The sequence below is a fragment of the Mobula hypostoma genome, chromosome 9 (genome assembly GCF_963921235.1).
Source record: "Mobula hypostoma chromosome 9, sMobHyp1.1, whole genome shotgun sequence".
Lineage (NCBI taxonomy): Eukaryota > Metazoa > Chordata > Chondrichthyes > Myliobatiformes > Myliobatidae > Mobula > Mobula hypostoma.
Genome location: NC_086105.1, coordinates 113,339,741 through 113,354,835, shown reverse-complemented (window position 1 = coordinate 113,354,835; position 15,095 = coordinate 113,339,741). Strand labels below are relative to the sequence as shown.

At 37.5% G+C, this 15,095-nt stretch overlaps 1 protein-coding gene across 1 annotated transcript in view; it reads right to left on the bottom strand.

The window, feature by feature from the left end:
* Positions 1-1,809: 1,809 nt before the first annotated feature.
* LOC134351968 (actin-related protein 2/3 complex subunit 1A-B) overlaps positions 1,810-15,095 on the bottom strand; it is a 55,883-nt gene continuing 42,597 nt past the window's right edge. The window contains exons 7-10 of the mRNA XM_063058942.1: positions 14,638-14,713; positions 13,022-13,215; positions 10,798-10,888; positions 1,810-2,211 (exon numbers count right to left, since the gene is read on the bottom strand). Coding sequence (XP_062915012.1) covers positions 2,173-2,211; positions 10,798-10,888; positions 13,022-13,215; positions 14,638-14,713 — 400 coding nt within the window. The 3' untranslated portion in view covers positions 1,810-2,172. The remainder of the gene's footprint in view (positions 2,212-10,797; positions 10,889-13,021; positions 13,216-14,637; positions 14,714-15,095) is intronic.

The window sequence follows — 15,095 nt, the reverse complement described above, 5'->3', positions numbered from 1 at the left end:
CCTGACATCAGTTGCAGAATTATGAATATCAAAAGTAACTTGTTCTGGATCATCATTTGTCTTTGGAGATTTCAGACCAAAACCTACATTGTAATTTTTCAAGGAATCTCCAAAAACATAACCCTTCTACGTAGATTCTCCTGAAAAGGAATACATTAAAAAAGTCACTGTGTTTAGATTTATATTTCACCATGTGTCACAGAGTACAAGTTGTGTGAACAGCATTTTAAATTATGACTACTTTGGGTTAACTTAAAGTGGACAACTACCAAAGGAAATAAAGATACTTTACAGAATGCAAAACTCCTCAGCAAGACAGAATATCTACACACTTTTCAAAATCTGTTCAGATTACCTTCCTGAGACATTGATGAATTGGTTTCAATACTCAATCCCAGGTACTCACCAGGTCATGTCCTGATTCTTTCTTATTACACAAGAACTTGAGGGCAGAAGAAAATCTAAGGGTCACACCAGGAGCCAGGAAAGATAACACCATTTATCATTCAAAAGATTCAAATGCTAACTCGTGTATGTATCTAAAGCAAGGGCTACTACTAAAATTGTGGGATCACAGCTTTATAAAAGGTTAAAATTTGTCCTGTAGCAAAGTCATGTTATATCTGCAAATATACCAAAGTAGCCTTCAGTTTCTTTGTTCAACATTCTACATGTTACCAGAGTCACAGACAGATTCAGCATAGGAACAGGGTCTTATTCCACCAAGTCACCATTCTAAATTAATCCCTTTTTACCCCACCTTCTCATCAACACCACCGGATTCCACTGCTCCCCTACACACTACAGGCAATTTACAGTCTCCAATTAACCTACCAACCCACAATTTTTTCAGATGGGGAGGAAAGCTGAGCATCCAGAGGAAACCCATGTAGCCACAAGGAGAATGTGCAAACTCCATGCAGTCAGCACAAGGTCAGGATTGGAAGTGGGTTTCAGGCCTCACAAGACAGCAGCTCAATTAACTGTGTTAATGACGTGTTGGCCCATTTCAAAACTTCATTCCCATAAAGTGGGACGGAAAAGCAAAGAAAATGAAATCAGATTAGGTAACTCCAAATGAGCTTAAAATGATCTAATACACTGTAACTCTGGGAATCTATCACAATGTCACTGAAGTTAAACTCTCCAAATGAGTTAAAAAATTTCCTTGGGAAGCTCCACATCTTTAAACAGAAATCCATCAATAATTCTTCCAAAGCAACCACTGAAAGGTTCATATTTCTGTTTGATATGAAATTTGCAAATTTTCTTCAATTTTGAGAAAATATAGGCATAGAAAAAAATGAATTAGAAAACTTTTGAAGTATTGATGAAAATTAAGTAACAGAGTAATTTAACAACATTGAAAAAGGGACACCTCCATTGCATTTTGAATCAGAATGGTACCAGTAATTAGAGCATTATCTTGTGGAGACCAGAAGGATTTTGGAAAGTGATCAATTCCCAGTTCACATTCTACTCCTCCAGAATCATTAATCAACTGAATTGACAGATTAAAAATCACATATTCTACCACAAATGACTGATGATCTGTGCAGTGTAGATATCGGATTAATGAATCAGTCACAGAAGATTAATTTGTTTCTCGCATAATTCTCCGTGTACCCTCTTTGAACAGCTGAAATCCAAGAAGAATAAAAGATTGGATAAGAGAAACATTGTATTGAAACAGAATGCAGTCTCTCTGCAGTACATCTACACATTCAGTTCTCAGTGGAATAAGCACACATTTCAGTATTTTCCTGTAAGCAAGGAATGTAAATGTACAATAAAGAGGCACAATAAGAGTGAAGTTTTGTAGTGTTTATTTTCTAGCAGACACACTACATAAAAGTCCCTTTAAATTAGTGTACATTACTACCCTCTTTAGGGCATTCCCCTCAGAGTGCTGCAGAAACTGTTTTGAAGGGAGCTTTAGCTAAGAAAAAAAAAGAAAAAAACCACTTCAAAGCAATTCCTTTAAAATCAAAACAAAATTCTCAGAATGAAGTGGTGGAGCGCTGATTTCGGAATTTTTCAGTGCCTTTTTGTGTGTTTGTTTTGAAGATTTGCTCACCAGCTTCTAGCCAGCTGCAGGAAGGAATGGGGTAGGGAAATGGGGCTCTTCTTTTCACATGGCGTTTCAATAGCCTAAAACGCAGGTATTCTTGTTCACATGATACACATGCCTTGGATTGAGGATTCCAGAGTCTGAAAGTAAATAAAAAAAACTCTTAAGTGCTTGGTGATCATGATTAAATTAAAGTTCTGCCAAATAAAGATGCACAAGAGTATTGTATATATGCAAGTCAAACATCATCTTTCAAAAGAAAATGTGATTCACATTGATAAATTCACATAATTTCATCAATAGATGCAACATTTTGCCTTTATAAAGTTCTCAAAAAATCTATGAAAATGCTGGAATAAAGTTTAAAACAAAATTTTCACAGTGATCAGGTTTACATGCCTAGTTTGATGGAATGTAAAAAGGCAGGCTGAGAGTCATTAAAAAGCAAGTAGGCCCAATTCACCTTTATAAAACACTGGTTTAATTCAACTGAAGTAGTGCACTCAGTCTAATGGGAGAGTGGAGAAGAGAGTTACCAAATTATCCCAGGGATGAGTTATCTGGATTGACTTGGAAAAGCTGTGGTTGATATCCTGGGAATGAGGGTTATGAGGGAATCTATTTAAAATTCTGCAAGGTAAATACTAAGCAGAGGAAAAGATCCCCATTGGATGCAAGGTCAAGAAATAGCACAGACAAGAGATATTCTGCAGATGCTGGAAATCCAGAACAACACACACAAAACGTTGGAGTAACTCAGGAACTCAGGTCAGGCAGCATCTATAGAAATTAATAAACAGTCAATGATTTGGGCCGAGGCCCTTCATCAGGACTGGAAAGGAAAGGGGAAGATGTTAGAAAGGGGAGGAAAGAGGACAAGCTAGAAAATGATAGGTGAAGCCAGGTGGGTGGTTGGGTGGGGGGGGGGTGAGGGGTTGAATGAAGTAAGAAACTGGGAGATGATAGATGGAGAAGGCAAAGGGCTAGAGAAGAAGGAATCTGATAGGAGAGGATAGTGGATGATAGAGAAAGGAAAAGTAGTAGGGAACCAGAGGAGATGATGGGCAGGTGAGGAGAAGAGGCAAGACACCAGTGTGGGGAATTGAAGGAAAGAAAGAGGGGAAAAAAAGTACTGGAAGTTAGAGAAATTGATGTTTATACTATCAGGTTAGAGGCTACCTAGATGGAATACGAGGTGTTGCTCTTCCAATCTGAGAGTGGATTCATTGTGGCAAGAGGAGGCCAAGGACTGACATGTTAGAATGAGAATGGGGATAGGAATTGAAATTGTTGGCCATCGGGAAATTTCACTTTTTGCAGATGGAGCTGAGGTGCTTGACAAAGAGGTCCCCCAATCTACATCAGGTCTCATCAATGTAGCAGAGTGCATCAAGAGTTGGGGATGACCCCAACAGATATGCAGGTGAAGTGTTCACTCACATAAAAGGTCTGTTTGGAGTCCTGAATGGAGGTGAGGGAGGAGGTGAACAAGGAGCTCATGGAGTTGCAAGGGTAGGGATGGTATTACATTGACATAGATTAAGAATTGGTCATCAAGCAGAAAGTGATGGGAACAAAATATTTGTTAATATTTTAATATTTTCTTTGACAAAAAATTCTGCAGATGCTGGAAACCCAGACCAACACACACAAAATGCTGGAGGAACTGAGCAAACAGGTTGTCAGGTACCAGAGGGAAGAGTGTTTCACACCAATATCAACAACTTAGTTGAGGGGTCAAAATGTGGTATTTCTAAGTTTTCTAATGACAGAAAACTAGGTATATAGGGAGGAAAACGTAAACGGCAATAGGACAAACACAATACAGTGCAGAAAAATATTAAGTTATCCAAATGTCTGCACAACATAGTAAAGCTTATAGTTTTTTTAAAAACGAAGTGAGACATTTGGAATTGTTGATGTTCAAAGGGTCTGAACTGGCCTTGAATAGGACCTTGCTCAAACCACACTTGTTGAGTACTATGTACAATTTTGCTCTTGCTACCTTTTAAATCTTTTTATTGAATAAGTATACAAAAAGGTAAGCCATATAGACACTAATACACTGTTAGAATATAAAAAAAATTACAGAAGATATTAATACAAAAAAAATACTACAAACAATGTAATTTAAACATAACATACCAGGTAACATAATAGTATACTAATTTTTATATATATATATATCAATAGAGAAAAGGAAACCCCCCCCCCAAAAAAAACCCACCGTGCAACTAACTAAAAGCAAAGCAATGGGCTAACTTGAAACCAGAGTTAAAAAAACTTAAAATCACATCCTCAATCCCGACCTCCATTAAAAACAGTAAAAAAAAGGGTATATATTACATTAAATGAAAATATTGAATAAAAGATCTCCAAGTCTGTTCAAATTTAAATGAGGAGTCATAAAGATTACTTCTAATTTTCTCCAAATTCAAGCATAATATTGTCTGAGAAAACCAAAAAAAGGTAGTTGGAGCATTAAGCTCTTTCCAATGTTGTAAGATGCATCTTTTCGCCATTAAAGTAAGAAATGCAATCATTCTACGGGCTGAAGGGGAAAGATTACTGGAAATTTTAGGTAGTCCAAAGATAGCAGTAATAGGGTGAGGAGAGATATCTATATTCAATACCTTGGAGATAATATTAAAAATGTCTCTCCAAAAAGTTTCCAGAGTAGGGCAAGACCAAAACATATGAGTTAACGAGGCTATCTGCCCCGGACATCTATCACAAAAAGGATTAATATGAGAATAAAAGCGCGCTAACTTATCTTTGGACATATGTGCTCTATGAACAACTTTAAATTGAATTAGGGAATGTTTAGCACAGATAGAGGAAGTATTGACTAATTGTAAAATCTGCCCCCAATCATCCACGGAAATGATAAACCCCAATTCCTGTTCCCAATCTACCCTAATCTTATCAAATGGAGCTTTCCTAAGTTTCATAATAATATTATAAATCATAGCCGATGCACCTTTCTGACATGGATTAAGGTTAATTATAGTATCTAAAATGTATGTAGGAGGAAGCATTGGAAAGGAAGAAAGTATAGTACTTAGGAAATTTCTAACTTGTAGATATCTAAAAAAATGTATTCTTGATAAGATATATTTATTAGATAATTGTTCAAAAGACATAAGGGAACCATCTAAAAATAAATCCAAAAACCGTGAAATACCCTTAGTCTTCCAAATTTGAAAAGCACGAGGGAGGAAAAAACGTTACCTAAAATAGGAATCGCTAACCCAAATTGATTAAGATCAAAAAATTTTCTGAATTGAAACCAAATACGTTAAGGTATATTTAACTATCGGGTTAGACACCTGTTTAAGGCGTTTCAAATCAAAAGGAAGAGAGGAACCTAAAATAGAGCCAAGTGTAAAACCCTGAACAGATTGTAATTCCAATGCTACCCATTTATGAATGGATAGTATATCCTGGTCAAGTAACCAGAATTTCATATGTCAAATATTAATTGCCCAATAATAAAATCTAAAGTTAGGTAATGCTAAGCCTCCATCTCTCTTAGCTTTCTGTAAATGTATTTTACCCAGTCTCGGGTTTTTATTCTGCCAAATAAATGAAGAAATTTTAGAGTCGACTTTGTCAAAAAAAGATTTTGGAACAAAGATTGGTAATGCCTGAAATATATATAAAAATTTTGGCAAAAAAAACATCTTAACTGCATTAATACGACCAAAGTTAAATATAAAGGAAACCATTTAGATGAAAGTTGAATAATATGGTCTATTAATGGTAAAAAGTTAGTCTTAAATAAATCTTTGTATTTACAAGTAATTTTAATCCCAAGATATGAAAAATAATTATTAATCAATTTAAATGGAAATTTATAATATAAGGGAAGTTGTTTATTAATCGGAAAGAGTTCACTCTTACTAAGATTTAATTTATAACCTGAAAAAAGACCAAATTGTGCTAATAGTTCTAAAACAGCCGGGATGGATTTTTGGGGATTAGAAATATATAAAAGTAAATCATCAGCATAGAGTGATATTTTATGGGACTTCAAGCCCCGAGTTATCCCAGTAATATTTGGAGATTCTCGAATGGCAATTGCAAGAGGTTCTAATGCAATATCAAATAATAAGGGACTAAGAGGACAACCTTGTCGAGTACCTCGAAAAAGAGGGAAAAAAGGTGAACTTAAAGAGTTAGTACGGACCGAGGCCACAGGAGAATGATATAACAGTTTAATCCAGGATATAAATTTCGAGCTAAAATTAAACATTTCAAGCACCTTAAATAAATAAGGCCATTCTACTCTATCAAAAGCTTTCTCAGCATCTAAAGAGATAACACACTCAGGAACATTTTGTGAGGGAGTATAAACAATATTTAACAGTGTGCAAATATTATAAAAAGAGTAACGACATTTAATAAAACCCGTTTGGTCTTCCGAAATAATAGAAGGAAGTACTTTTTCTAATCTATTTGCTAATAACTTAGAAAAAACTTTAGAATCAACATTTAATAAAGATATTGGTCTATAAGATGCACATTGAGCAGGATCTTTATCCTTCTTTAATATTAGAGAAATTGACACTCTATTGAAAGATTCAGGAAGTTTACCAAGTTTTAATGAAGCCTCAAAAACCCTACAGAACCAAGGGATTAATGAAGGAGCAAAACATTTATAAAATTCTACAGTAAACCCATCAGGGCCAGGAGTTTTCCCCAAATTCATAGAGAAAATAACATTCTTAATCTCATCCGTGGTAATGGGAGTATCTAACATAGAAGACATATCCTGTGAAATCTCAGGGAAGTCTAAATTATCAAAAAAATCATTCATATATTTAGAATCTCGAGGAGACTCTGATTGATATAAGGAAGAGTAAAAATCACAGAAGGTTTGATTAATCCCCACATGATCAAGTATCAGTCGATCATTTTGGTTATAAATCTGATTAATTTGAGATTTAGCATAATTAGACTTCAGTTGATTAGCCAACAGTTTGCCAATTTTGTCACTGTGTACATAAAATTCACTTTGTTTTCTTTAATTGGTTTACAATCGAGGACGAGAGTAATAAACTGTGTTCCATTTGAAGTTCAGTTCTTTGTTTATATAACTCCTCAGAAGGAGCTATAACATATTTCTTATCAATTTCCTTAATCTTGTCCACAATTACCAACTCCTCCTGCTTCAGCTTCTTCCTCAAAGCAGCAGAATACAAGATAATCTGACCACGAATATAAGCTTTAAAAGTGTGCCAAAGAATGTTGACAGAAATATCTTCTGTATTGTTAATTGTAAAAAAAAGATCAATCTGTTCATTCATAAAGTTAACAAAGTCCGAGTCCTGAAGCAACAGCGAATTAAAACGCCATTGTCTATTATTTCGTATATTGGCCAGAATTTTAATAGAAAGCTTAAGTGGAGCATGATCCGAAATGGTTATAGAGTCATAATCACATTTAATCACTGAGGGAATAAGACGAGAATCGATAAAGAAATAATCAATTCTTGAATAGGAATGGTGAACATGTGAAAAAAAAGAAAAGTCTTTTTCCTGAGGATGCAAAAAATGCCAAATGTCCGTCGACCCAGAATCAGAAAGGAATGAATTAATCAAAGTTGCAGATTTATTAGGTAAAGTCCGTAGAGGAGCCGAACGGTCCAAAGCTGGAGACAAACAGGTATTAAGATCTCCGCCCCAGATCAATGAAAACTCATTCAAATTCGGAAACTGATTAAATAATGATTTATAAAATTCTGGACAGTCCATATTAGGAGCATAAACATTAACCAAAACTACTTTTTTATTAAATAGTAAACCACTAACCAATAGAAATCTACCATTCGGATGCCCTTGCTACCTAAAGGGAGTGTTACGAAGATTAACTAGACTGGCTCCAGGGACAGCCAGTATATTGTACAGGAAAGATTGAGTAGATTAGTAGAACAGAATTAGTCCTGAGTTTAGAAATATGGGGGGGGGGGAAATATCATTGAAGTTCACCAATCATTACAAGCGTCAACAGGCTGAAGAGTCAAAAACCATGGGTCAAGAATTTCAGAATGAGGGATATAACATTTAGGACTGCCGAAAGAAGAAATGTCTTCACTGGAAGTCGAACTGGAAGTCTACACCCCTGTGGGCAGTAAAGTCTCAGTTAATTAGTTTATTCAAGGGTGAGATAAACAGATTTCTAGACAGAAGGGAATCCAGGGATACGAGTTTAGAGCAGTTAAATAGTGCAGATGCCATCATCTTGACTAATACTAGAGTAAATGGAGGCAAGTAGCAAATTCCTGACCCCATTTATTATGTTCTTAATTATAGTTGGCAGGTTATTCATCACATTACTGCTACTGATACAATACAGCATACCAAATGGATTTTCATACTAGGATCCATTTAAAACTAACGAGCTTAAATAGGACTTCTTGAAACACAGCAACTATTATATAAATGCAATTAATACAGTGAAACCTCAATTTTACGCACCCCAATTTAACATGAATTCGGATATAACACGATGAGTCACTGGACTCCATGTCTATGTCAATCCATACTCCCCCCTTCTCCAGCCTTGTATCCCTTTTGCCAATCAACTTCCCAGCTCTTGGCTTCATCCCTCCCCCTCCTGTCTTCTCTCACCATTTCGGGTCTCTCCCTCCCCCTCCCACTTTCAAATCTCTTATTATCTCTTTTTTCCATTAGTCCTGACGAAGGGTCTCGACCAGATGCTGCCTGGCCTGCTGTGTTCCATCAACATTTTGTGTGAGTCATTGGACCTTTTTTTTTGCTCAAAATGGAACAAACTGCTCGAAAAAGAAAATCTTTTTCTGTGAAAGATAAGCTTCACGTACTTGACGCGATCAAGACCAAAAGTCGAACTCAAGTTGCACGAGACCTTGGGATACCGGAATCAACAATTCGTGGCTGGAAATCTCACGTAGGAGAGTTATGCGCATCGCTTTGCAAAGTTGAAGAAGCAAGACCAAAAGCCAAACGCGTGAAGACAGCCAAAGATGTCAGCCTCGATGACTCCCTGTACGAGTGGTTCGTTCAAGCTCACTCAGAAGGCCTTCCAATTTCCGGTCCTTTTCTTAAAGCTCAAGCAGAGAAGTTTGACAAGCATCAACAGAGAAACCTCACAGTTCAAAACTGGCAATGGATGGCTAGACCGGTTTAAATGCCATCACAGGATCTCTCAAGTGTTAGTGTCAGGAGAAATTCGCTCAGCCGACAGTGCCGACACCAGCGAATACCTGGCTGAACTAAAAACTCTTAGGAGGTGGTGGCTACGTGGAAGAACAAGTGTACAACTGTGACGAAACAGGCCTCTGCTACAAGATGATCCCAGACCATAATGTAACTATAGCATCGGCGGAGGCAAGTGTACCAGTTCTCGAGCCACAAGAAGATGATAATGAAGAGCCTCCACCCCCACAAGTGTCTGAAGCCATCGAACACCGTTGGCTGGAGACCCAGGTGGACCACATAAAAAACCTCCAATTCAGACGCATTCTAGATTTCGCTTGCAGCCAGCAACATGCTACATTCCAGCAAGGAACACTCGATCACTTTTTTAAGAAATACACTGTAAATGATGATTGTTAATATTCTTGAATGATTTTGTTTTGTATATTAAAAAGCTTTACTAAAAATTAATTTGTTTAAATTTCTACAGCAACAACATCCCTGATTCAGTGCGAACGCGCTTTTTTCGCGATGACATTTTATGGACCCAAACGATCGTGTTATAACGGGGGTTTCACTGTAGTTTCTTTGACACAAGAAATTCTGCAGATGCTGAAAATCCAGACCAACATACACATAAAATGCCAGAGGAATTGAGCAGGTCAGGCAGCATTCATGGAAAGAATATATAGTTAACATCTGGGATTGAGACTCATCATCATGACTGGAAAGGAAGGGGAAAGAAGCCAGAATATGAAAGTTGAGGGGGTGGGGGGGGGGGGAGGAGTACAAGCTGGCAAGTGATAGACGAAACCTGGTGAGGGAGAAGATTGGTGGGCTGAAGTGAGAAGCTGGGAGATGATAGGTAAAGGGCTGAAGGGCATACTTGATAGGAGAGGAGAGTGAACATGGGAGAAAAGGAAGGAGGAGGTCACCAAAGGGAGGTGATAGGCAGGTGAAGAGAAGGGGGAAAAGCAGGGGGGGGGGGACAAAATGAGGAATGGAAAAGAGAAAAGGGAGGGGGAATAATTTACTGGAAGACAGAAAAATCTACGTTCATGCCATCTGGTTGGAGGCTACCCAGATGAACCATGAGGTGTTACTCCTCCAATCTGAGAGTAGCCTCACTGTGGCTGTAGAGAAGGTCATGGGCCAACATGTGGGTATGGGAATGGGAAGTGAAATTAAAATAGCTGGCCATCAGGAAATCCTACCTGTGGCAGATGAAGCGAAGATGCTTTGAATTAATTAGCTTTTTCTTATCCTCTGAAATAATCTTTAAACTTTTACACTCAAGTAAAAATACAAGAAAGTATGCATACCTAAAGCAAATGCAAGTACAGGTTTTAGAAATATTGATTTTTCTAAAAGTACTTGAAGTTTCTTAAAATTATGAAAAAACTGAACACCTGTGCATTTGAATGGGTTAATGGCCAAACACCAACTCAGCTGGAGTTTAATTCAGAGCATGCAATAATTTAAATGTTAATTAAAGACCACTTATTTGCTAAAAGGAAACCAAAAGCATTCTCCAAGATGTAACTTCACCTTCAAATCCCAAATCGTCATTGCGCCGTCAATCCCAGTAGTGCAAAACTTCCAACAATCTCTCTTATCACCTTCATATATAGAGACTTGGCTGTAGGGAGGAAAAAAAAAGTTATTTTGCAGAATCCAGTTTACTTTTCTTTTCAACGGAGGTGGTGTGGACCTATTGAATTACCTGGTTTCCATAATAGAAATTGGCTCAACCGTTATAAATGCTCCACATGAACTTACAACCTCCACATTTCTTTACTTAACTCTAACAGCTCATCACTTAACCAGGTCTACATTACATGGGAAGTTTACTGCTAGATGCCAAAAATTCCACAAGCCCTATCAGTAAGGGTTCTATATACAGTTGAAGTCATAAGTTTACATACACCTTAGCCAAATACAATTAAACTCAGTGTTTCACAATTCCTGACATTTAATCCTAGAAAACATTCCCTGTCTTAGGTCAGTTAGGATCACTATTTTAAGAATGTAATGTCAAAATAATAGTAGAGAGAATGAGTTATTTCAGCTTTTATTTCTTTCATCACTTTCCCAGTGGGTCAGGTTAAATATACTTTGTCAGTATTGGGTAGCATTGCCTTTAAATTGTTTAACTCGGGTCAAACATTTTGGATAGCCTTCCACAAGCCTCTCACAGTAAGTTGCTGGAATTTTATTCCATTCCTCCAGACAGAACTGGTGTAACTGAGTCAGGTTTGTAGGCCTCCTTACTCACACATGCTTTTTCAGTTCTGCCCACAAATTTGAGGTCAGGGCTTTGTGATGGCCACTCCAATACCTTGACTTTGTTGTCCTTAAGCAATTTTGCCACAACTTTGGAGGTATGCTTGGAGTCGCTGTCTATTTGGAAGACTCATTTGCGACCGAGCTTTAACTTCCTGGCTGATGTCTTGAGATGTTGCTTCAATATATCCACATAATTTTCCTTCCTCATGATGCCATCTATTTTGTGAAGTGCACCAGTCCCTCCTGCAGCAAAACACCCCCACAACATGATGCTGCCACCCCCATGTTTCACAGTTGGGATGGTGTTCTTCAACTTGCAAGCCTCACCCTTTTTCCTCCAAACATAACGATGGTCATTATGGCCAAACAGTTCAATTTTTGTTTCATCAGACCAGAGAACATTTCTCCAAAAAGTAAGATCTTTGTCCCCATGTGCACTTGCAAACTGTAGTCTGGCTTTTTTATGGCGGTTTTGGAGCAGTGGCTTCTTCCTTGCTGAGCAGCCTTTCAGGTTATGTCGATATAGGACTCGTTTTACTGTGGATATAGATACTTGTCTACCTGTTTCCTCCAGCATCTTCACAAGGTCCTTTGCTGTTATTCTGAGATTGATTTGCACTTTTCGCGCCAAAGTACATTCATCTCTAAGAGACAGAATGCGTCTCCTCCCTGAGCTGCGTGGTCCCATGGCGTTTATACTTGTGTACTATTGTTTGTACAGATGAACGTGATACCTTCAGGCGTTTGGAAATTGCTCCCAAGGATGAACCAGACTAGACATCATTTTCTGACCTCAATCCGATAGAAAATTTGTGGGCAGAACTGAAAAAGCATGTGCGAGCAAGGAGGCCTACAAACCTGACTCAATTACGCCAGTTCTGTCTGAAGGAATGGAACAAAATTCTAGCAACTTACTGTGAGAAGCTTGTGGAAAGCTACCCAAAACATTTGATCCGAGGTTAAACAATTTAAAGGCAATGCTACCAAATACTGACCAAGTGTATGTAAACTTCTAACCCACTGGGAAAGTGATAAAAGAAATAAAAGCTGAAATAAATTATTCTCTCCACTATTATTCTGACATTTCACTTTCTTAAAATAAAGTAGTGATCCTAACTGACCTAAGACGGTATGTTTTCTAGGATTAAATGCCAGGAATTGTGAAAAACTGAGTTTAAATATTTTTGGCTAAGGTGTATGTAAACTTCTGACTTCAACTGTATTTAACACATCATCTTACAAATTGATAATTTGGAAATGAAATTCTAAGCCTAATGGAATAGCTCCAGTATCCTGGACCTAGCATACACAAAAAACATTGGTCTAAAAACCAAGTCTCAGTTAAAGTTTGTAACCAGTTATCAGAACTCAGATTCTGAGAGGCTGTATGGTGATTTTAAGTAGCCAAAACCTCCAATCTATTGATTGAAGAGATTCTTTACTGAAGCAAACAGAAGGCATTGTCTCTCAAGAGTCATCCACTTACGTGATGCTGTTCTGGTGGAGGGTCTCAAGTGTGGTATTTCGATCCTCTGTAGTGGCCCTTCTGTCCAGATTGTGGAAACGCTGCATGGCAGAGATGTTGCGCTGAATGCTCTGCTTTGGAATGTCTAGCTTGGAGATGTAGGTTAAAGAACCACGATCATCATATATGAAAAGCATCGGACAGCAATCATGGCCCTGAAGATATAGAGAAAACTGTAATTAACTATAAAATCTGATGCTTATTCAAGGATAACTAATGAAACACATGCACAACTTGAGAATCTAAAACCAGATTGTCAATATTCAGGAAAGAGTTTAATTTGGAAATTACAAAAAGATGGAATTCCGAACCTATAACACAGTGTAGAGAAGTGTATGGCTATGCAATTTGGTAGAGGTACAAAGGCATAGACTATTTTCTAAATGGGAAGCAAATCAGAAATCATAGGTATAAAGCAACCTGGGAACCCTAGTGTAGGATTCCTAAAGGTTAACATACAGGTTGAGTCAGTCATAAGGAAGACAAATACAATGTTAACACTCATTTTAAGAGGACTAAAATCTAAAAACAAGGATGCAATGGTTTCATAAGGCATTGGTCAGATCACATTTGGAGTATAGTGAGCAGTTTTGGACCCCATATCTAAGAATGTGCTGGTACCACAGGGGGGCCAGGTGGTTTACAAGAATGATCACGGGTAAGAAAGGTTTAATATACCAGGAGTATTTGATGATTCTGAGCCTGTACCCTATGGTGTTTAGAAGAATGAAGTGGGATCTCATTGAAACCTACTGAATATTGAAAGGGCAAGAATTGACGTGGAGAGGATGTTTCTAGTAGTAGGAGTCTAGGGCCAGAGGGCATCGCCTTAGAATAAAAAGACATTCCTTTAGAACAGAGGAGAAGAGGAACTTCTTTAGCCAGAGAATCGCAAATCAGTAGAATTCATTACTATAGATTGCTGTGGAAGTTAAGTCATTGGGTATATTTTGAGCAGAGGTTAATATGTTCTTGATGAGAAGGGCAATGATTACTGGGAGAAGGCAGGAGAATGGGGTTGAGAGGAAAAAATTATCAGCCACGATCAAATGGTAGAGCAGACTCAGTGCATCAAATGGTTTTATTTTGCACAAGTTTCACGATGTATTAATATAGTAATCACACTTTATCTCAGTTCCTTTGAACTGAGCATTAATGAGCAATATTTTTGCTGAGACTAGAATGTTTTCATATACCCTCACCTGCAATTTCACCATTTTTAGCCCTAAAGGCTTTTATTCTTATGGGGATATGGGGAATTGTTCCTTTTTCACCCTCAGGGTGGAAGCTTAGAACTATCTTCAGATTGATAGCTTAGACTGACATCATAGCAAAGTCTTCCTCAGTTGATGTGAACACTTTCAAACAGAAATCACTTTTGTACATAACGAATGTTACCTCTTCTACCACTCTCCCAAGCTGACTGTACAGCTTGGTAGTGAGCTGTATACTACAAAAATTTTGATTTGCCCTTATTTATTGATATCAGATTGGTTTTGTAATATGAAAGTGGTCATCTAAAGTAGGTTTGAGTTCATCTGATAGGCTTTTGTAACATGAAATCAAGTTGTACTCACTGCTGCCACTATGCTAGTTTCAGAGACAAAAATCACACTCAACAGGGGGAGGAATTCAGTCTTCATTTGAGAAACCCTAAAAAGAAAGATTACATTTAAATTCAAAGCATTTGTCTTTTAACCAAAACTATTTTATCACTATTTCAGTTTGTAAAAGCAGAATCCTGCAGGTTGGGAAGGTAGAAATGTGGACAGAAGCATGTGTCCATTTCTAGTCAAGTAGTTTTGAATTCCAGAGATTCAAACCACTCTCAAACAGTGTATACCAGTTACCTTCTAGTCTTTCATGAGCAGATTGAATTAAAAAAAATAATAATAATTTCTTCCCTCAGGTTTTGTTTCCTTGCATTCCTGGTCTGTAAGGCACGTGACAACCTGGTACTTAAAGAGAGACTTCCAATTTCACTCTACTTTGTGCAAATAACTAACGGAGGAAATACTGCTTTAGGGACAGCTAT